The sequence below is a fragment of the Rhineura floridana genome, chromosome 11, assembly GCF_030035675.1.
Source record: "Rhineura floridana isolate rRhiFlo1 chromosome 11, rRhiFlo1.hap2, whole genome shotgun sequence".
NCBI lineage: Eukaryota > Metazoa > Chordata > Lepidosauria > Squamata > Rhineuridae > Rhineura > Rhineura floridana.
Genome location: NC_084490.1, coordinates 25,049,506 through 25,072,417, shown reverse-complemented (window position 1 = coordinate 25,072,417; position 22,912 = coordinate 25,049,506). Strand labels below are relative to the sequence as shown.

At 39.8% G+C, this 22,912-nt stretch overlaps 1 protein-coding gene across 1 annotated transcript; it reads right to left on the bottom strand.

Annotated features, from left to right (window-relative positions):
• Positions 1-7,243: 7,243 nt before the first annotated feature.
• Positions 7,244-22,227, bottom strand: LOC133367561 (vomeronasal type-2 receptor 26-like). The gene is made up of 6 exons (XM_061591654.1): positions 22,010-22,227; positions 20,519-20,810; positions 15,265-16,122; positions 13,331-13,558; positions 9,792-9,918; positions 7,244-8,145 (listed from the first exon to the last, which is right to left on the bottom strand). The coding sequence occupies exons 1-6, from the start codon at positions 22,225-22,227 to the stop codon at positions 7,244-7,246; spliced, it is 2,625 nt and encodes an 874-aa protein (XP_061447638.1).
• Between the last annotated feature and the right edge of the window lie 685 nt (positions 22,228-22,912).

Genomic DNA, 22,912 nt, shown 5'->3' with positions numbered 1-22,912 from the left:
ATTCATAATGCCAAAAGAGGGATGTCACATTACCTTATGGGGCCCATGGTACACATTGCCACTGACCTCTTGTCCTACTGGTCATCCCACAGCCATGTTTGGCATGACCTGGCCCAGCTTGCTTGGGAAAGTCTTTCTTGCCCACCAACCAGTGTCCTGAATGACTGGATGTTTTCTGTAGTTGGTGACATAGTTACATTCCACTGGGTCAACTTGGATGCTGAACTGACGCCGCAGTTAGAATTTTTTTTAAAAAAATAAAGTTATATTATACAGCTGTGAGAGGGGCTGTTTACCCTAGCCAGCATGGATTGTTCACCTTCCACCATGTTAAAATAAAAATACACCTCATGCCATTCTGCTGCTTCTCATCCTCTCTCCCTTTCCACTACAACCCCCCCTTCCCCTTCCTCTCTCTCTTTCCCCTCCCCTCTCCCCTTCTCCTCCTTTCTTCCTCTCCTCCTCCTCTTCCTTCTACCCTGCCAACCAAAGTCTGCCCTGCCTCCTGAGTGGTCAGTTTCCCCTATGTTAAGCATGATTGCACTGGAGTAAAACACACTGAACTCCATAAGCATGAAAATGATCAAATCTGCCCTCCTCCCCTCCTGCCTGCCCCCTCCCCCTGCCTGCCCCTCCCCCTCTTCCCCTCCCTCCTCCTCCCTGTGGAAGAAACAAGGCTTTGCATTGTGGTTAAACCAAATATTGCCACACTCACTTTTATTGAAAGGAAAACAAACAGCTGTTTGGGGGAAAATTCAAACAGTCTAGGAGGCTTCCTGTCAGTTCAAACAGTTCTCTGCCACTGACTATTCTCAGCTCGTTCCTATAGCAACATTTCTAAGGCATGCAGAAAGCAGATTTCTATCATCACTCAAGAAATGATGAGAAAGAAATGCCCAAGCTATGCACATGAGTTTATCTTTTGTGTGATTTTCTAGAAGGTTGAACATCAACAGTTTTCTTGGAACATTCGGTAACACTCCCTATACAAGTACTCTGAAGCATTTCCTCTTCATTTTATGCATTATTCCCTTTGTGTATGAAAGGATCAGACCAAAGTTTTGAGGGCCATAGATTTTTAATTCCACAATTCCTCCCTTATGAGCTTCTACAGCTCAACACAATCACAAAATTCTAATTGTATTAAATTTTTGATTTCATCCTTCTCGTGTTCTTTCATTTCTATGATCTCCATACACATGTTATGTATTTCCTGTATTAGTTCAAAGACTTTTATATTTGTTTCTTGGTACAACTTAAGCAGCAATGCACAAGCAATACAATAGCATAAATTCCAACTAATACACCTAGTGATACTAGTAAGCCATATACCCCAAGAAGCCCACTCTGCTCCTTCCCTGATGGTTTTCTGGAGACTTCTGAAAATGATCTTGTTCCGGAGAGCCTTTGGGACGGACTGGAGGTAGAGCCTGAGACTGATTTTATGGCTTCTATGTCAATTTTTACCTCAGTAGTCCCTTCAGTACCACTCCCTATACATGCATATATGTGTGTATGTGTATATGTATATATTTTACTTTATGTATTTTAATTGCATTTTATGTATTTTAATGTTTTTGTGATTTTTATTGGGTATGATTTTCTTATGTATGTGCTTGATTTTATTGTTAGCCGCCCCGAGTGCCCTATTATAAGGTAGAAGGGCGGGATAGAAATATTTTAAATAAATAAATTAATTAAATATATTAGAGTACAGCCAAGTGATTCAAAAATAGAACTGAACCATGACCACAAATCCCGTTTGTCTGCCTGATGGAGCTTAGCAGCTACTTTTCTAATATATGTGGTTATGTCATGAAATGTTTCAGAATTATATGGGATGTACTATATATTTGACAAGAAAAGATTATATCTCTCTGAATTCTGCAAGCACCATATTTAGCATCATGGATAGTAAAGGAGGGACTTGTGCCCTCATTGGAGAAGAATGTGACAGTTATATCCTAGATCAGGGGTGGCGAAATTTTGGCACTCCAGATGTTGCTGAACTACAATTCCCATCATCCCCAGCAAGCATAGCCCATGGGCACAGATGATGGGAGTTGTGGTTCAGCAACATCTGGAGTACCAAAGGTTTGCCACCACTGTCCTAGATAGTTCTGAAACCATTCACGACTTAACCAGAAACATTAGAAAAGAAGCTGCTAAGCTCCATCAGACAGAGAGATGGGATTTGTGGTCATGGTTCAGTTCTATTTTTGATTCATTTGGCTCTTCTATAATACATGGCTTATTAGCGTTGCTAGCTGTATTGCTTGGAATTTATGCTATCATATTGCTGGTGTGTTGCTGCTTAGGTTGTACCATGAAACAAATACAAAACCCAGAACTAATACAGGAAATACATAACATGTATGTATGGTTTTGCTCGAACCATTAAAAAAATCAAGCTGTTGTCTACTATATTACAACAACTTAGCAACGACACAGCTGGTGCCCTTTATAAATTAACTACTGAATTATTGGCCATCAGGCCATGGTCCTCCCAAATAGAATAGCTTAAGATTTCAACTTGGCCAGCAAAGGAGGGACTTGTGCCCTTAGTGGAGAAAAATGCTGCACTTTATTTTCTGGTATGCTGACATTTATTATTAAGAAAAACTACCGATTTTTTTTTAAAGAAAGAGGTGCAAAGGGGAGAGAAATGGCATGACATAAGCTAAGACAGAGTAATGATGGAGAAACATGATTTGCCAAGAATTGGTTAGAGGAATAAAAAGCTGAAATCTACTCTCTACCTGTGATAAGGGAAGTGTGGATCTGTCAGTTTTGGTTTCTGTCAGTTTCTCCTTTCTTCAAGCTTCAGTTCTCTACAATTCGCTATCAATTTGCAATGTTGTTTAAGTCCTCATAAAATTCACCACCATTTTAGAGCAAATATCTGTTAATATACAAATTTTATGCAATTTCCCTAACATACATATTTTTGCAAACCAACTTTCCCTAATACAGTATAATGTAGTTTTCCATGTTAATATATTCATTCATATGCACACTTTACCCTAACACATGCATTTTTGTACTCATTACTTAGCTGGTGACTGCCTTGAAAATTCAGAGAAGTGCAAATTTTGATGGATGGTGCTGTTTTGGTTTATGTATTTTTTAAAACATTTGCCTTTGAATACAAACTGAATTGAATCCTCCCTCCCACTCTTACATGTGACCATCCACCATGACTGCAAAGGTATAAAAGTGATGTGTGTTGGAGGAGTGAATTCTACTCCCCACAATTCTGGATTTCACACTCTCAAAGTTTTTCTTCTACAGCTTCTTTATTCTCAACTGATTTAGTTTATACTGATGGAGAGTTTATGAAGTTCTTAAAGCTCACCTCATTATTGAGGTAGGCTTTAATGAGCCCTAGAACTATTTTTCCAATCCTGGCTTGGATAAACGCTGTGGACATCCTATCCTCAGAGGTTTTAATTTAGGAAAGGGGGTCTAATCATTTTCCCAACAATATTACATATCCATGTATGATTTCTGTAGTCCAGCAACATCTGAAGGTTATCTCTCCCCCCCCTCCATTCATCCTAGAGTCTGAAGCACAGTTTGTGTTGAAAGAGATGGGATATGACACATCCCTGCTCTGGAAATTCTAATTAACAAAAGAAATCAAACAACTGGAAATCCAGACCACAGATGTCTCATATCCCATCTCGTTCAACACAAACTGTGTTTCAGCTTCTGGGGATGTGGGGAGAGATGTAACCTTCAGATGTTGCTGGACTACAATTTTCACCATCCTGGATGCTGGCTGTTGCTCATGCTGGCTGGGGCTAATGGGAAATTGAGTTGAGTAACATCTGCAGAACCACAGGTAACTCACTGCTGCGGTAGAATTAAACATTTCAGTGACCAAAGAAACAAAATACAAAATACAAAATTGAAATTGTGAAGGTCTTACTTAAGCTCTTCAGACAATGGTGCTGAGTGTTCTTTGGTGAAGGCTTCTGAACTAGGCATGATGACAAAGTTGTGAGAGGCAATACTGCCAATGATGATATCCCCTTTCTGATTATACTGATGAAATGGAGTATGGGGATCATGGACATTGCATTTTACAGTGTGAGGCTTTCATATTGCCTACAGAAACAGTGTCAGCAGCAATACCAATAATATCACAATCCTACATACAAATACTGCCTCTACACAGAATTCCCCCAGTATAATTTGTCTCTCTGACATCCACAGTGTAAAAACAGAAAAATAGTGATGGATACAGGTGGGACCTTACCTGTTCTTAGTCCCTAATTCCATCTGTGATTGCTGGAGAGGATATAATTATACCAGATGTCTCCAGCCTATATCCTCCAGATGTTTTAGATTTTGATTCCCATCATCCCAAGATGGTTGCAGCTGATGGAGTCGTAGGATACCAAGTAGAGGTAGATTGATTTATATTTTCACAGACTACCTCACTGTCTTTGTTAGTTCAGTGCAAGCCAATGGGTTTTATTTTTATTTTATTTTTTTTTTTTCAATAATTTTTATTCAGATTTTCATAAAACATACAAGACAAAACCACAAAACATTCAAAGACAAAAAACAAAATCAAAAATAGTTAAACAAAAAGAAAAAAAAAGAAAAAAAAAAAAAACAAAAATAAAAAATAAAGAGTAAAATATTGACTTCCCATTTGTCAAAGATCAAATCAGTTATAAGTCTATAATATATAACAATCCTGTCTCTTAAGTCATATTATAAAATCACTTTCCTCCAGTAGTTATCTTACTTAATCATCAAATCTCATAAACATTACTTTATTCTTTCCACAAAAAGTCAAAGAGAGGTTTCAATTCTTTAAGAAATATATCTATCAATTTTTTTTTTCCAGATAAGCATATCGATTAATCCATCTCATTACTAATTATGATAATCTTATTGTCATAACCATAGTCAAAATAAACATTTCAATTAATCCATCACATCAGAATCTGTTAGGTTCAATAATTTCAGTAGCCATTGTTCTATTATCTCTATTAGTTCCATTTTCCATCTTCCATCTTCAGTAGTCTTGTTAAGTCCAGTAATTTCAATATCCAATCTTCCATTATCAGTATTCCATAATAATCTTGCTGTCAAAGCCATAGTCATATAGTAAGAGTCTGATGGGGATTACCTCTATCCCAAATATTTTCTTGCCATCCATTCTGAATAAGTTGCTGAAATACTGCTGTAAAATCATATCTCTGTTCTTTTTTTCAAAATACACTGGGTCATCTCTTAAAAGTTTTTCCATTGTCACATGGCTGCAGTTAATTCCATAGATTTTCTCTATATTGGGCTCCATCACATCATTCCAGTCCAGAAGATTATCCATGCCATTGATAACTTTATCTCTAGAATCTTCATTCATTTCTTCAGAGATAACATTGAGTTCCAAACAATAGATTTTATTTCTAAAGTCCATAGACTCCAAATCTTGTTCCTGTTCCACGTTGGTTCCAATCTCCGGGATCTCCTCTCTCACAGGGACCCCTATTCCAGTCTCCAGGGTCACCTCTCTCACAGGGACCCCTGTTCCAATCTCCGGGGTCTCCTCTCTCACAGGGACCCCTTCCAGGGTCACCTCTCTCACAGGGACCCTTATATCTTTAATCTCCTGCTTCATTTTACTCAATTCAATTTTCATTATCTCAATCTCATCCATTATTTTCTGAAACATAGTTATTTCCAGATTTTCAGCCACTTTCTTAATTGCCATTTTAAAAGAAAAATATAGGAAAACCACTTCTTATTTCAGCAACAATTGGGTTAATACTCCAAACTTGGTGACATCACAGTATAAACAGAGCAGACAGCCTTATCTCTCCAATAGTTAAGTAAACAAAATGCAGTTCCCAGGATCGAAACAATTAATGGCAATCGTCAAGAAACAGATTCGTCAAAATAAAATAGACCAAAAAGAGAGTAGTCTCAAAACAGTATAATATTTTTCAAAATAAAAATCTGGAATAGAAATCCCTCTTCTGTGTATATCTTTAGAATGCAAATCCAGGACAGCTTTTTGCAACAAAAACAGAGATAAGCTATTAATTAGTGCGTAGCAGAGAGAAGTTATGGCTCCCCAGTGAGATGTCAAAAACTGATCAATCTGGCAAATCTCTTTTAAACAGCAACAATTTAAGTCAAGTAAAAAAAAAATATAGAAAGAAGGGTGCTTGCCTGTTAGTGCGTTCTCTCTTAGAAGATAAGGTGAACGTTCGCTTTATCAGATAGAGCTTGCTGTTAAAAATCCGTCCCACCTCCGTCGGCTGGACCTCGTCCCATAAATTAATGAGATCTGGTCGTCCCAACAAAAATAGGCTTTGAGGTTAATCTCTTCGTTTCTCCCTACCCGGGAGAAGTTTAATCAGTCAAAAAAAAAAGAAAAAACTGACTGATATATCTGAATAAGCTTCTTTTGAGGCAGGAGCCCGTCTCAAAAGCAGGCACAGGCTAAGTCACCCTTCCCGGAAGTCCGGTTTTATTTTTATTTTTCTATGAGAGGGAACATTAATTACTGTCCTTTAATAATAATAATAATACATTTAATTTCTTTGTCGCCTATCTGGCCGATGGCCACTCTAGGCGACTTACAAAATCGTTAAGATACAATTGATAAAATACAGTAATACAATATAAAAACAATACATCTGCAACAACAATATTAAAACTGGGCAGGAGGCATTACAGTTATAACAATTAACCCTCCCCGGATACCCCAAAGGCCTGTTGAAAGAGCCAGGTCTTTAAGGCTTTCCGAAATGCATTTAGGGAAGAGGCGTGCCGGAGATCTTGTGGGAGGGAGTTCCAAAGAGTGGGGGCCGCCACTGAGAATGTCCTCTCCCTTGTACCCGCCAATCTGGCAGTTTTTGTTGGCGGGACTGAGAGAAGGCCCTGTGTGGCCGATCTTGTCGGGCGGCATAATTGGTGGCATTGAAGGCGCTCCGTGAGATAAACTGGTATTTCAGATAATTAAATGGTAATGTCAACTTGTTTCTTTCATTTAACAGTTTTTATTTCCAATTAGGTGAAATGGATCATTTGGTTTAAATGAGAAACTAGAAAAAGATGCTGGAATTAAAGATCTGGGTCTGGAACTAGAGAGAAAATGAAAAGTTATCAGCTTGGATGAGCAAGTTTAATCTAGTGGAACTCCAGCTCAACTGGGCCACACTAGTGTAGTAAATGACATATATAATAATACCACAAATGACACAAATATTTGAATTCTTTAGTATTTCCTTTTGATTAGCCGATCCCTATCATTCAGGTGAGGCCTCAGCAAAATAATGTAACATTTTGGGGAAAAGATGCAACCCAGTAACCCAGCACTGGAGGATAAGATAGAAAAAATCTCCACAGCCACCGTGTATTTCCCCTTCGTGCTCAAGTAGGTTGGGACAAAGGAAAGCCAAACACTGCAAAAGACCAACATGCTGAAGGTGATAAATTTGGCTTCATTGAAACTGTCAGGCAATTTCCTAGCAAGGAAAGCCATCATGAAACTAATAACAGCCAGAAAGCCCATGTAGCCCAAGACACAGTAAAACAGAGACACCGAACCCTCATTACATTGCAGTATAATTTCTTCAGGCATTGACTTCATGTCAACATCTGGATAGGGGGGAGAGGTCGCCAGCCACACAGTGCAGATGACTACTTGGATAAGGGAGCAGGAAAGAACAATGGAGTTGGGCAGTCCTTTCCCCACCCATTTTCTCATCCTGGATCCTGGTTTGGTGGCCATGAAAGCCAGAACTACTGTGACAGTTTTTGCCAACACACAAGACACAGCCACTGAGAAGATGATGCCAAAAGCACTTTGTCGGAGGAGACACGTCAGTTTTTGTGGCTGGCCAATGAATAGCAGAGCACAAAGGAAATTGAGCATGAGGGACATGAGGAGAGTGTAGGTGAGGTTCCTGTTGTTGGCAATGACTATGGGAGTATTGTGGTGCTTTGTAAATGTTCCCAGCACCAGAGCTGTGATCAAAGAGAAGGAAAGAGAAAAAGAGGCTAAACTGAGGCCCAAAGGTTCTTCATAAGACAGGAAACTTGTGTCCTTGCGAATACATAAATTCTGGTTTTTATTTGGATATTTTTCATCTTCACATTTGTAACAGTCATTCATGTCTGCCAAAAAAGAAAAAAGGTTTTAATCTCAAAAATATGATGCATGTTTTATGTTACAAATCCAAACACAAGTTCAAACAAGACAGATGGTAAATGATGGAGCCTCTCTCCCCAACCTCGCACCACCAAGGCAGCCTATCAGATATACAGAACTGGCTGAGGAAAAATGTAGTAGGGAGAAGTTAAGTTCCCTTTCCTGATTTCCTAGCACATCAGTCAGAAACCAACCAGGATTTCCAAGTCAATATTATGCAATCCCTCCCTAAAGCATCTTAAGAGGGAATTCATCAGTGGATACATATGTATCTAGCAGCTCACTCTTTGTTAATCAGTGAGTCATTCATTTAAGGAACTATTATCAAATTCAGTCTTTGCCAATTTTGATCTGCGATGATCCGATCTACTTCACTTAGAGTAATGTGTGGATTGGAATTTAGCCCTTCACTGGTTTTTGTAGTTCTTCAAACACTGTGACAGAATTCTCTGAATCTTAAAATTATCAAAACATGAATTTAAATATTGTTATAGGATTGAGATGGATGATGTCTTTGGAGGCCCCCTCTCCAGCTTCTGTTTGAGAATCTGTATAGATGGAGTTGGAGCAAAGAAACCTGCTCCACTAGTCAGACTAGTTCCATTCATAAGTAAACCATGCGGGTCAGTGTCTTTCTTTGCTGGATGGACCAAATCTGCATATGTAAGAATGTAGTCCAGAGCAGAGCTTGGAAAAGTTACTTTTTTGAACTACAACTCCCATCAGCCCAATCCAGTGGCCATGCTGGCTGGGGCTAATGGGAGTTGTAGTTCAAAAAAGTAACTTTTCCAAGCTCTGATCCAGAAAAGACATAGGAAATCTTGCAAGAGACATTCCCCCATACAACAAGGAAGCAGTTTCTGTGTCTAATTTAGAGTTTGTCTGAGGAGAAGCTGGGAACTGGAGACAGAGAGGTTTGCCTGTTCTGTATGCCATGGGTCTGGGGTGCCTTTCTGAAAGCCTGATCAGAAAACAGTGATCTGAGGGACTGTTAATGCTGAGAACCCCTTTATATTATGCTGAAGTTGTATATATGTGTAAATAAAACCATATATCCCAAAGACAGCACAATCGCCACTGACCTTCATTCCAAGGACACCAAACCCTGGATAACCACTGCAACTTCTGGAATTCTTGCACTGCTCAGAGACTGAGGTGCATGCAACAGTATGTTTTGTGAGAATAAACACACACCTGATTTTTATTTTGAGGGGAAATATACATTTAAACACATTTTTGAAAGGAGTTTTTAATTTAAAAAATCACAAGTTATAAAATGAGCAAAAATATGTGAAAGTGCCAAGGAGCAGAAATAGAAGAGGTATCCAAACAGATTTCAAGGACAAGAAGAAATATATATCAAAGTTTTCAAATATAAATGTATTGTAGATGAAGTGTGCAGACGTCTTATTAAACATATCAACTGCAACTAAATAAGCACACACTGCCTCACACACACACACGAAACTGCCTCTTTCACTAGGTCTTTCTCCATCGAAATCTTTCTACCGTGTTTTAAAAACTGTAAAAGGAACGTTGGTGAATGCATAATCTTTATGTGTATGTTCTTCTTGAATACAGGCAACAAATTATACATTTGTACAATTCTTACCCTCCTGCTCTGAAATCTTCCCTTCTGGACATGGGATGCAATCGTAGCAGCAAAATGGCTCCCCCTCCTTCACTTTCTTGCTAGAACCAGGATGGCATCTCTCAGTACATACAGAGTTAGGCTGTGTCTAATTCATAAATGAAAAAGATAAAATGATAATCCTGAGAATATTATGTTTGCCACCCTCAAGATTTGGCGTATTTGCTTGTGTTGGTGAAGTAGCAACGGATGCTGCTTCAATTTAATTTCACTTTATTTGTATGCCTTTCCCGTTGATTTCAATGTGCAAACACCAATTCACTGTTAATATTTTAATTGTTAGTAATTTTATTCTTATTGTCAGTAGTAAGTATATGACCAGATAAAATTGTGAGTTAAGACCTTTCACGCTGTGTACTTTTTTGTGGTCTTGTAAAAAACAATTTTAGATGGCAAAGGCCTTAATCTGCTCTTTAGTTGTATCTGGAAATTTAACACTCAGAGGTAACAGGGCTTGAGCTTTTATTGTGATTCTTCTGTAAAAGTTGATGTCACATCTATGTACAGTATCTTCCTTAACTAGGCATGGCCATAGATTTGGGGAAGAGACAAAGATAGGTAGCTCAAATTTTGCAGGCATTATCTTGTGAAACCCATTGGGTAGAATTTGGAATTTATAAATGCCAAAGCATGAATTATGAACAGAGCTTGGAAGATTACTTTTAAAAAGTAATAAATTACAGTTACAGTTATATGGCCCAAAAAAGTAGTAATTACCGTTACAATTACAATTGCTCTGAAAGTAACTGATTACTTTACTTTTTCTCAAAAGTAATCACTACAGTTACATTTCAGTTACTTTTTCAAAAAAAGAACACCTAGGGGTGCTGACCTTGGCTGCTGCACATCTAAGTAGCCTAAAACAACATTAAAAATAAACACACACATACAGAGGTAGTAGAATAGTTCTGTTTATCCATGATAGCAATGGTGGTCTCTCCGCTGGTAAGGGAGGTGGGGAGGGAGGCAGAGGCCACTACTCAGATCTTTGCACGTCAAACCAAGTGCAACCCCCCCACTCAGCCAGCCAGCATAATCTCTCTCACTTAACCACCTCCCGCACCCTGCCTTGCCACCAACTAAGGGACACTCACCCAAGAAAACATTTTCCCCTGAGATGCAAAACAGTTAAAATACTGCAAATGCAGCACAATAGCCAGAGAGGGTGGTGGAGGCCACTTTGTGTGCTAAGTGCAAGCACACACGTCATCTTTCACCTCCACAGTTCTTTATCTCCATTCTGCTGCTGCCTCCTTCTCCTCCTTTATCCATGTTCTTGCCCTCCAGCTCCTTTTTCTCTCCACTTCATTTTTTAAAACAATTATTTTCTCCACTGCACCGTCTCACTCTCCACCTCCTTCCTTGTCACCTCCTACCCACCCACAGACCATTATGATAATGAAAGTTAAAGTAGAAAGCACAAAAGCAGGAATACAGCTGAATGTCAAGAAAACTAAAATAATGACAACAGAAGATTTATGTAAATTTAAAGTTGACAATGAGGACATTGAACTTGTTAAGGATTATCAATACCTTGTTACAGTCCTTAACCAAAATGGAGACAATAGTCAAGAAATCAGAAGAAGGCTAGGAGTGGGGAGGTTCGCTATGAGAGAACTAGAAAAGGTCCTCAAATACAAAGATGTATCACTGAACACTAAAGTCAGGATCATTCAGACCATGGTATTTCCGATCTCTATGTATGAATGTGAAAGTTGGACAATGAAAAAAGCAGATAAGAGAAAAATCAACTCATTTGAAACGTGGTGTTGGAGGAGAACTTTGTGCATACCACGGACTGCAAAAAACCCCACAAATAATTGGGTGTTAGAACAAATTAAACCAGAACTGTCCCTAAAAGCTAAAATGATGAAACTGAGGTTATCATACTTTGAACACATCATGAGAAGACCTGATTCACTAGAAAAGACAATAATGCTGGGAAAAACAGAAGGGAGTAGAAAAAGAGGAAGGCCAAACAAGAGATGGATTGATTCCATAAAGGAAGCCACAGACCTGAACTTACAACATCTGAACAGGGTGGTTTATAACAGATGCTATTGGAGGTCGCTGATACATAGGGTCGCCAAAAGTCATAATCCACTTGAAGGCACATAACAACAGCAATAAATGACATGATCACTGCACATCTTGGAGACCATTGTCTCTTTTATGTCCTACTCTAAAATAAATGAAGTATAATTTACTAAGCTTTTTAAGGGTGAAATGACATTGTGTCCAGAACCAGAAATAAGGAGGCGAGTCACAGGTAAATGGACTGAATTAGGACCACATTTATTTCCAAGCACTTCAGCAGAGGAAACATAGGGGAAAGGTTGTGACTCAGCTGTTCAGTGTCATAAGAATATAAGAACATAAGAGCATACAAACATATGAAGAGCCAGCTGGATCAGGCCAGTGGCCCATTTAGTCTAGCATTCTGTTCTCACATTGGCCAATGGGAAGCCTGCAAGCAGGACATGAGAGCAACACCACTCTCCCCTCCCTTTGTTTCCAGCAACTGGTATCCAGAAGCATACTGGTTTAAGTGGCATGGCAGGGGGTCTGGGATCCAAACATACCCTTGTTCTACCCCGGGCATGACCCTAAACTGTCCCTGATATGCCCCCTTTAACCCTACTGACATCTGTTCTCTAAGGCCATATCTGGCGGACAAGTGGCAGACACAATGGGATGAATGGGGGAGGCAATGGGATGAGCGGGGGAGGCAATGGGACGAGTGGAGGAGGCAACAGGATGAGCGGGGGTGGCAGGATGAGCAGACTGGAAAGGGTAACACACACACATCGTCACTCACCTCCATTCTGCTACTGCTGCCTTCTCCTCCTTTATCCTTGCTCTCCAGCATGGTCTGGCTCTTGACTTCTTCCCTCGTGCCTCCTGACAGACAGCACAAGGGAAGGAAGAGCGACGCTGTGCAGAAGCCAAGTTTGAGGCTCATGTATTTTGTCTACCAATCAGAGCAGCAGAAGACTTCCCCTGCTCCCCCCCAGTAACGTCCAAACGTAACGCAGGAAACGTTACCATTGCTGCTAAAAAGTAGGGAAATTACTAGTTGTTCTGTTACTAGCAAAATGTAATGAAATTACCCACTCATTGCTTTAAAAAGCAATGAACTACAAGTAACTCATTGTTTCTAACGAGTTACTTCCAAGCTCTGAATATGAATTGGTATATCTTCAATATAAACAAAATCTAGTTAGAATTCACTTCTCCACATTATCAGTGACTTTATTCCTATTCAATGAAACAGGAACCATTGTATAATTTGTAAGCCTAGCTTATGACATTGATTTACCCTGTATACGTTACTGTGTAATTTTCAATTCCAAGATTTGTCTGTCTGTCTGTCTGTCTATCTATATCTCTGTCTGTCTGTCAAAGTTGAATAGTGATCAGTGAACTTCATTGTCTATGTTACTCTAGAGTGCTCATTCCAAGTTGGAAAAGTTCACAAATGGCTGACAGTTACACCCTACCTGGTTGAACCAGTTGTGCCATGTTATGGCCTTCTCTTTGATGGTGAAGACTTGATCTGGAGGACCCTGGGGATCCATCCTCCCAACTTTCACTCTGTGAAAAGATTGGTTTGGGAAAACAATCCAATTGGTGACATCAAATCCGGCTAAGATCTCCCCATTCTGGTCAAAGGAGACCTCATCCCCAGCATTGTTGTTAAATGAGACACCCCTCAGAAAACAATGCAGCTAGATTGAAAAGGAAATGGCAAGCATTTAGGAAAGGCTGCAGATCAGCAGGGCATAGTGATGCTTTGCACCTTTCAGACTGAACTTTCTAACTGTTGCCTCTGGATGGAAACAACTTTCTATCTTTCTATCTTTCTGGAAGCAAATTTGTTTTAAATATTTTTTTTCCCATTCCTGCGGCAGCTGTTTCAAAAATCAATTTGGAATGCACACACAGCTGTAAAGATTTTGGCAATTTACAGAAAGTGGGTGCTCTGTACATTTCATTGTTTATACATGGTGGGTTTATAGAGCCTCCTAAATATTTATCTGCATTTTCTCTAATTATAATTAAATTGAAAATGCTCTCCCATGCCATTCTGATGCTTCCCATAAGCTTATTTCAAAACAAAACCTTATAAAATGTATAGCCCTGAACTCAGAAATGCTTGCTTAACAACTCTATAAAATTTCATGCCAATACACAAAACAGAAAGAATCAAGAGTTCAAAGTCTAAAAAGAAAGAAAACAAAACCCTATCCCTTTTGGACTTTTTTTCTGTCAGAGTTCTCATTATTTGTTGAAATTAATTAAAAATTAGCCACATTCAAAGAGTACCTGTAATCCTATTACTGACCTTGCCCCAGACTCTAACCTTAATCTTCTGCAGTTTAAAAGTTAAAAAAAAAAAGACTGGCTGATTTTCAAGTAATTTAAGAAATTTAGCATTGGAGATAATGATAAGCCCACACTCAATAAGAACCAACTGTCATTGTTCTAAAAGCCAGACTCACAGCTGCTTGGCTTGGCTAATCAGTGGGCCACACCCACACCAGACCTTTATTTCACTTTAGAGAGTCCTGGCTTCCCCCAAAGAATTCTGGGAAGTGTAGCATGTATGAGGTGCTGAGAGGAGACTCCTATTCCCCTGACAGAGCTCCAGTGGCCAGAGTGGTTTAACAGTCAGCTGCTCTGACAGAAGCTCTGCAAAGGAAACAGGGCATCTCCTAGCAACTTTCAGTTACAAGCTACTCAGTATCAATTTCAAGCTACACAGGAAGTGGATTGAACTGTGCAATACCAACCCACATTGTGTTTGCATTTTTAAAAATTGGTAGGGCAGTACAATATCTCAGACAGGATGCCAGTTCTCCTGATCCCCTGGTGCATTCACTATAGCTGCCCAATTTCCCTGCTTTGTAAAGTTTGATAGAAATATCTGTGGGCTAAAGGGACATTCTTAAACTGCAAGGTTTTTTGCCTATTAGTGAATATTCTTAAACTCATCTAGATCAGCAATATTCACAAATTTGTGTTGGCAAATCAGGCTTAAGCAATGAACCATATGAAGTCGAGATTTTGTCACCAACGTGTCAGCAGTTCCTAAATGATGTGTTTACATTATGGTTCAAAAAGAAAGTGCTTGACCTGAGGTCAACTATGAGTTCTCTTCCTCACTTGTAACATTTAGTATAACTGTTTTGAATCTAACTTTTCCCATTACATGTCCATAACGTCATATTAACAAGCAATATAATAAAACAAGCTTATGGACTTATGAGTGAACATATATAAGGGTGCCATGGGCCAGAAATAGATTGATTTCTTAGTTCCTCATTTAGGACCAGTGCTGTAGTTGCATGTGACAAAGTGGCAAAAGGGACAGACTGAAAGGCAACCAGAATATGTCTTACATCTCCTTGAGTGAGAATGTTGAGCCCATTACCTGCCACAGCTGTTGGTTTTGAAACCTCAGTCCTCCTCTCTCCACAGTTACTCTCTGATTGACTCTAGAGAACATGGCATGTAAAGCATGCGCCACAGCATACACAGCATTGTAGATGCTGTAGCTGTGACCAGTCATGCTCATTTCAAAAAAAGGCCCAGGAAGCCTCTCCAGTTTCTCATCTCCAGTGCAGATATCCCCGTCCACTTCACCCAAAACAGTGTCAGGGAATACACAGCCAAATGCCTGTTGCCAGAAGTCCCTAATGAAACCATCTCCTTTTGTGTTGGAAGGGGTTTTACTCTCAACAAACTGGTGAAATCCTGGGAGATCTTTAGAATGAAGGCTGCAGGAGAGAGCCCCATGGAGTATTTCTGTATCCCAGGTCCTTTGGTAGACAAATGAAGTGAACTCCATCTGAGCTGTCAGAATCCACACTTTACCTTTTGGCTTTCTTGCCATGTGTTCTTGTTTTGATAGATAAGGCAACCATCTGAAAAATGGCACAGCATACGATTCCCCATAGACCATAATTGCATTGGCTTTGCTATCAATGATTCTATCATGTATTTTGGCCCCATTTTCAAACAAGGCATTAAACTCACTAACATAAGTAAATTTCTTAGTTCTTTCTGTGAAGGCAAAACAGATACCACTCTGGGAGAAAAGTGGAACCACAGTTTCTACAAGTCTATCTCCATATTCATCTTCAGAGGTAAGGATCCCAACCCATGTCCATCTGAAATGCAGAAGAAAATACAGGATCCCCTCATATTGAAGGTCTTCCTTGGGGGTCATCTGATAAAAGGAAAGGCCTGGAGTTTTATCATTCATCACTGGTGCAGAGCCATATATGAGCTAAAGAGAGATGTGGAAAAAGTGGCAGGCACAACAATAACAACAACAATTTTGCATACCACTTTCAAGTACTTAGAACACTTGAAATATAAAATATCAATTCAGGTCTCCAAATTTCTGCACCAATTTCTTTTTTTAAAGAAAACCTCATGAAAATTCTTCAGCATTTTAATATGATTTTCCCTAATAGATATATTTTAGCACACATTTTTGCAAGGAATTTCTCCTAATAAAATAAATTTAAAGTTTAAACTTCAAATGTAGTTGACAGAGAACCAGAAGAACTATGGATTGAATTCAGAGACATGATCACAGAAGAATGCAAAAAGATAATACCTCTAGTTAAAAAGAAAGACCTCAATGGATGACTGACAAAACACTTAAAATGAAAGCAAAAGGAGATAGAAACACTTAAGTCAGAACCCTAAATGCAATAATACAGCAACTAGTACGTAGGGACAAAGAGAACTATTACACGGAATGCGTTTTACCATCTTCGTCTGGTAGCCCAACTACGCCCCTATCTGGACAGGGACGACCTCGCCTCCGTTGTCCACGCTCTGGTAACTTCAAGATTGGATTACTGTAATGCGCTCTACGTAGGGCTGCCCTTGAAGACAGTTTGGAAGCTTCAGCTGGTGCAGAACGCAGCTGCCAGATTATTGACGAGGACCAGTCGGTCTTCGCATATAACACCTGTCCTGGCGCGTCTGCACTGGCTTCCTATTTGCTTCCGGGCGAGATTCAAGGTGCTGGTTTTGACCTATAAAGCCTTACACGGCGTGGGACCTCAATACCTTGTGGAATGCCTCTCTCGCTATGAACCTACCTGCTCACTTCGTTCAGAATCTAAGGCCCTCCTCCGGGTACCAACCCATCGGGAAGCCTGGAGGGTGGTTACGAGATCTAGGGCCTTTTCTGTGGTGGCCCCTGAGTTGTGGAACAGCCTCCCCGAAGAGGTACGCCTGGCACCTACACTTCCATCTTTTCAGCGCCAGGTAAAGACCTTTTTATGCTCCCAGGCATTTTAATCTTCTTAATCTTTTTAATCTTTTAATCTGTATTTTTAATTTTTGTAGTATTTATTTTGTTTTTGCTGTGCTTTTTGTTGTTTGTTTGTATATGTTTTTGTATTTTTATTATGATATATTGTATTTTATCTTGTTTGTTCACCGCCCTGAGAGCTATTTTGCTAAGGGCGGTATATAAATTGAAATAATAAATAAATAAATACAACAGTTATTGTATAGAAATAGAAGAGGACAACAAAAAGAGTAGAACAGAGCCCTATTCCAAAAGATTAGAGAAATGAAAATGAAATTTAAACCACAAGTAGGGATGTTAAATAATCAACAGGGGAATACACTGACTGACCGAGATGAAATAAAAGGAAGATGGAAACAATACACTGAAGAACTCTATAAAAGAGATGCAAGGATGACAGATTCATTCACGGAGGAACCGTACGATGAACCAGAAATTTTAGAATGTGAGGTGAAAGCTGCTCTTAAAATACTTGGAAGAAATAAATCACCAGGAACATATGATGTACCAATAGTTGCTACAAGCTATTGAGACTGAATCTGTCAAGATTTTGACAAAAATTTGTCAGCAAATATGGAAAACTAAACAATGGCCCACAGACTGGAAACGTTCACTATACATCCCAATTCCAAAAAAAGGGGACACCATGGAATGCAGTAATTATTAAACTATTGCCTTAATATCCCATGCAAGTAAAGTAATGCTCAAGATTCTACAACAAAGGCTCTTACCATATATGGAGCAAGATATGCCAGATGTCCATGTTGGATTTAGAAAGGGAAGAGGTACCATAGATCATATCACAAACATAAGTTGGATAATGAAATGGACCAAGGAATTTTAGATGCAAATCACCCTGTGCTTTATAGAACACAGCAAAGCCTTTGATTGGGTAGATCATGAAAAACTGTGGAATGCCTTAAAAGAAATGATGCACAACCTATACTCTGGACAAGAAGCTAGAGTAAGGACAAAATATGGAGAAGCCTATTGGTTCTCAATTGGAAAGGGTGTGAGAGAGAGGGGTGTATTTTATCACCCTACTTGTTTAATCTATACACAGAACATATCATACAGAAAGCGGGATTGGAACAAGATGAAGGAGGTGTGAACATTGGAGGGAGAAATATCAATAATTTAAGATTTGCTGACAATACCATACTACTAGAAGAAACTGTCATGAACCTGTATATGTTCATGAGTTATTAAAATCCATAAAGGAAACATCTTGGTTCAAACAAAGAACTCTGGGAGCTTAAATGTTAAAAAAGACAGGCCCCTGATAGAATATCACTTTAGGTTTCGGTTTCCAGCTGAGGACGGTTAAGAAGAAGCCTAAACAAGCAGCACCTGGCTATCTGTGCTGATTAACAAGTGCCTGGCACCCAAGGTCATTCTTGGCCTGTACAGTGAAACACCGGTTGGGAGGGGGGCCTGGAAGGCGCGAAAGAGTGAGAAACATCTAGAAGGGGGTTACATCAGACATCTTCTGATTGGTTTCTGAATCCTGGACCGTTAGGATTCTTTCCCTTAAGTATAGGGCTAGAGACCCATAGCCTTTGTTCTCTGCTGACTTGGTTCCAGAGTTCCAATGCTTTCTGCCTTTTATGGTTCCATGGTGTTGCCTAGGGGAGGTAACCTATGCCTGGTTCCATCGTTTTGTGGTTAACATCCATCTCTCTTAGGAGAGTTGCCACTGCAACCAACTACCTCATGTGTAAGTAGCTAGGTAAGCTAGTTTGTTATTGTTGTGTGTATGAATTCTCTTGTATGTACCTAAACCGCTGTTTGGGTGTATGGTCTTAAAGAATTACTTGCTGCTATATTTGATGTGCACTTATATATTTTAATAAAGCTACTTCTATTTAACCTGGTGTGTTCATTGAGAGAAAGGGTGGTTCTGAATTTAGCACCTTAGACCATCTCAGTCACATACTACCAAAGAGGGAAAAAGAAGTTAAAAGCTTAATTCTACTTTGTGGGTTTTACCAGAGGTTTCCTGACAAGGAGTGTAAAGTTTGGCTCTTGTCTTTTTGGACCTTGGTTTAACTAGTGTCTGGGCTCAAAGATCCCCTGGCTCTGAGTGGTACCAGTAAAAGGGGTGGTGGCAGCCTACCTTTCTACCTTGCAGGGTTGTTGTGAGCGTACACAGCCTTGGCAAGGGGAAATTGGTATTTTTTCGGTTCCAGTCCCATTTCCCTAAGGGTGGGGTTGGGTCTGACGCATGGTCCTTGAGCCTTGATGGCAGGGATTCATGACAGAAACCACTAATTATTTCAAACGAATGCTGATAAAAGTTAAAGAGGAAAGCACAAAAGCAGGACTACAGCTGAATGTCAAGACAATGAGGTCATTGAACTTGTCAAGGATTTTCAATACCTTGGCACAGTCATTAACCAAAATGGAGACAATAACCAAGAAATCAGAAGAAGGCTAGGACTGGGGAGGGCAGTTATGAGAGAACTAGAAAAGGTCCTCAAATGCAAAGATGAATCACTGAACACTAAAGTCAGGATCATTCAGACCATGGTATTTCCGATCTCTATGTATGGATGTGAAAGTTGGACAGTGAAAAAAGTGGATAAGAGAAAAATCAACTCATTTGAAACGTGATGTTGGAGGAGAGCTTTGCGCATACCATGGACTGCGAAAAAGACAAATAATTGGGTGATAGAACAAATTAAACCAGACCTATCACTAGAAGCTAAAATGATGAAACTGATGTTATCATACTTGGGATGCATAGTGGGAAGACAGGATTCACTAGAAAAGACAGTAATGCTGGGAAAACCAGAAGGGAGTAGAAAAAGAGGAAGACCAAACAAGAGATGGATTGATTCCATAAAGGAAGCCACAGACCTGAATTTACAAGATCTGAATAGGGTGGTTTATAACAGATGCTCTTGGAGGTTGCTGATTCATAGAGTCACCATATGTTGTAATTGACTTGAGGGCACATAACAAAATGAATTTTTGTATTTTTTTTTCACTCATACAATCATTTTCATGCACACTTTCCCCTAATGTATACATTTTGTAAGCATTGTTTTGTTGGAGAATTGCAATGCAAAATTAGATTAACTTTAATTATTTCATAGGATAGATGCATTATAATGATGATTATGTTAATGTTTATTTATATATATTCCTGTTGTTCACTAATAGGTTGCAGGGTAGGATACAAAATCTAAAATACACTATTAAAAAGAATTAATATGCATTTCAATAGAGTATGAAAACATACATCTCACAAAGTCCAAGACCAGAATAAAGAGTTGTGTCTATAGCATTTATCAAAAACTGTACAGCATTAAGAGAGAGAGAGACAGACAGACAGACAGAGATCTCCCACCTGTGGAACCTTATAGATATCCAAAACTGTTGCCACTTGAAGAGATGTTTGGGAGTCCAGTCCCCCAATGACGGCTAAGAGGTTTTTCTCAAGGCCACACAGGTAGTTTGGGATAAATGTCTCCAATGTGAATATAAGTAGCATTGTGGCATGATAGGTCCACTGTGCATTGAAATAGCTGTCATAGATGTAGAAACCCAAGGTGACATTGGGTAATATCCGAGGGTTTTCATTGATCTCCTTCATTGCGAATTGCAAGGCCAGGATATGCTGGTAATTCTTGGGCACGACACTAAAATGAGAGTTGCATTTTGTATCAGAAAGATATAGTAAACTTTGTAAATATATATTCAACATCATCTACACTACTTAGGTTATTTACTGCTTGAGAAAATTCTTATTCCCAGGTAGTGTTCTATACCCAAATATTAGATAAACAAGGTAAATGCTCATCTATAGAACAGGAAGCACCCTCTACTTTCTTTGAAAGGTACAGCCACATTGCAAATGTTGGGAGCCAGAGCTTTTATGGAGCCTCAGTTTGGTTCTCTGATCTTACATTCTCTTGTTTTTTATTTATAGAAATACACACTTAAGGGGGAGGGGTTCACAGAATTACAATCTTCACAACTTTAACAGTCCATCAGAGCTTGCTCTCCATTGCCAATAGCTTTGGGGGTCCAGAGAGAAAGCAAACCTCTCTGTCTGTCTCCCTAGTCCCCAGCTTCTCCTCAGATTAGACTAAGAACACAAGCCTTCCCAGGATATGGGGGAGAGAAGGGGAAAGGGCCTCTCTCCTGAAAATAAGAACAGGATCTGTCTGGCCCAAAATGTATTCACCTGTTAATGGGCACTTGACAGACCCATCAGCTCACCTCGCCACTCTATTAGATTGACAAAGGAGACTAGCCTGACCAGTGAAGCAGGTGTCCTTCTTTGCAGGTTGTATCTCTTACAGGCACACAATTATGAATTAGAAAGAGTCTCACAGATACTATCCAATCCTTTCCCCCCCCCATCCTATGACAATATTACATGTTTTTGTATGATACCTGAATGTTTCCCTCGGTGGGTAAAATGGCAACTCTGGTTGGAAGGGGGATGACTAAAGGAAAGCAGTGTGGGGGAAAGGGTGAACCCATCCCCCAATGCTATGACCCCAATCCAAAATCAGGGGAACAATGACTGGTATTAACATTTTGTCAAACAACTGGAAATCCTGATCCCAGGAATAACATATCCCATCACTTTGGACCCACCCAAACTGTACGTCAGCCCCTAGGAGGGGTGGAGAATCTGTAGCCCTCTGTAACCCTCCAGGTGTTCTTGGACTGCAACTCTCGTCATTCCTTACCATTGGCCATGCTGCCTGGGGCTGATGGCGTCCAACAACATCTGCAGGGTCACCTGTAGTCACCCCTGTTCTAGGACTGGCACTCCATTGGCCAAGGAAGGAATCAACATGCAAAACTGAAATGATTAATGTCATACTTCAGCTCTTCAAGCAGTGCTGGCGGGGGTTCATTGGTGAAGGCTATTGAACTAGAGATGATGACACTGTGAGAGGCAATAGCACCAATGATGAGGTCTCCTTTCTGATGATACTGGTGAAGTGGAGTGTGTGGATCACGGACATTGCATTTCACAATGTGAGGCTTGCATGTTGCATGAGGAAGTAATATCAACAGGAAGACCAGGAACACTACCATCCTTGGTACCAGCTTTCCCGCTACACCAGATTCCCCTATTTCCATCTACAACAATATTATTAGAGCCTCTAAGACTAAAATGGCCTCACTTACTTGGCCATTTAATGAGCTGATATGTCTGAACTCTGAAGTGTAAAATCTAACATAGCAGTGATGGGCCTCAACTGTTCCTAGTGCCAAGTCATGCTGTGATTGCTGGAAGGAATATTTATGCCATCATTCAAGACTGTCTGATTCTTTTTTGCTAGTGGCCTCTGCAAGTCCACAAGAGGTTCTGACAAGTGGAACGTTAATTATAGTCTTTTTCATAATTGCAGCTGAAGGTTCAAAGTTGGGAATTCCCTGGGGTGGCAAACATGTTTGTCAGATCTGAAAAGAAATGTTCATTTCCACCTAGTATACTGCACCAAGAACATTACTGATAGTTGATAAAGGAAGTGTTGCATTATTAGTATTACCTTCATTGATGAGATTGCTTCTGGGGCATGTCTCAAGATCAATCTGTTGTGGACACTGTTCTGGGTGTAGACATCAGGGCAGTTAGGGGTGACTCACACATTCCCCCCAGCAGCCACAAGCCAAGTCACAATTCACCGGCAAATCAGGAGTACTTCAGTATTCCATATAAATAAAGGGGGAAATTAAGGGGCACCAGCAAGGGCCATTTCATCTTTTACATGACCAG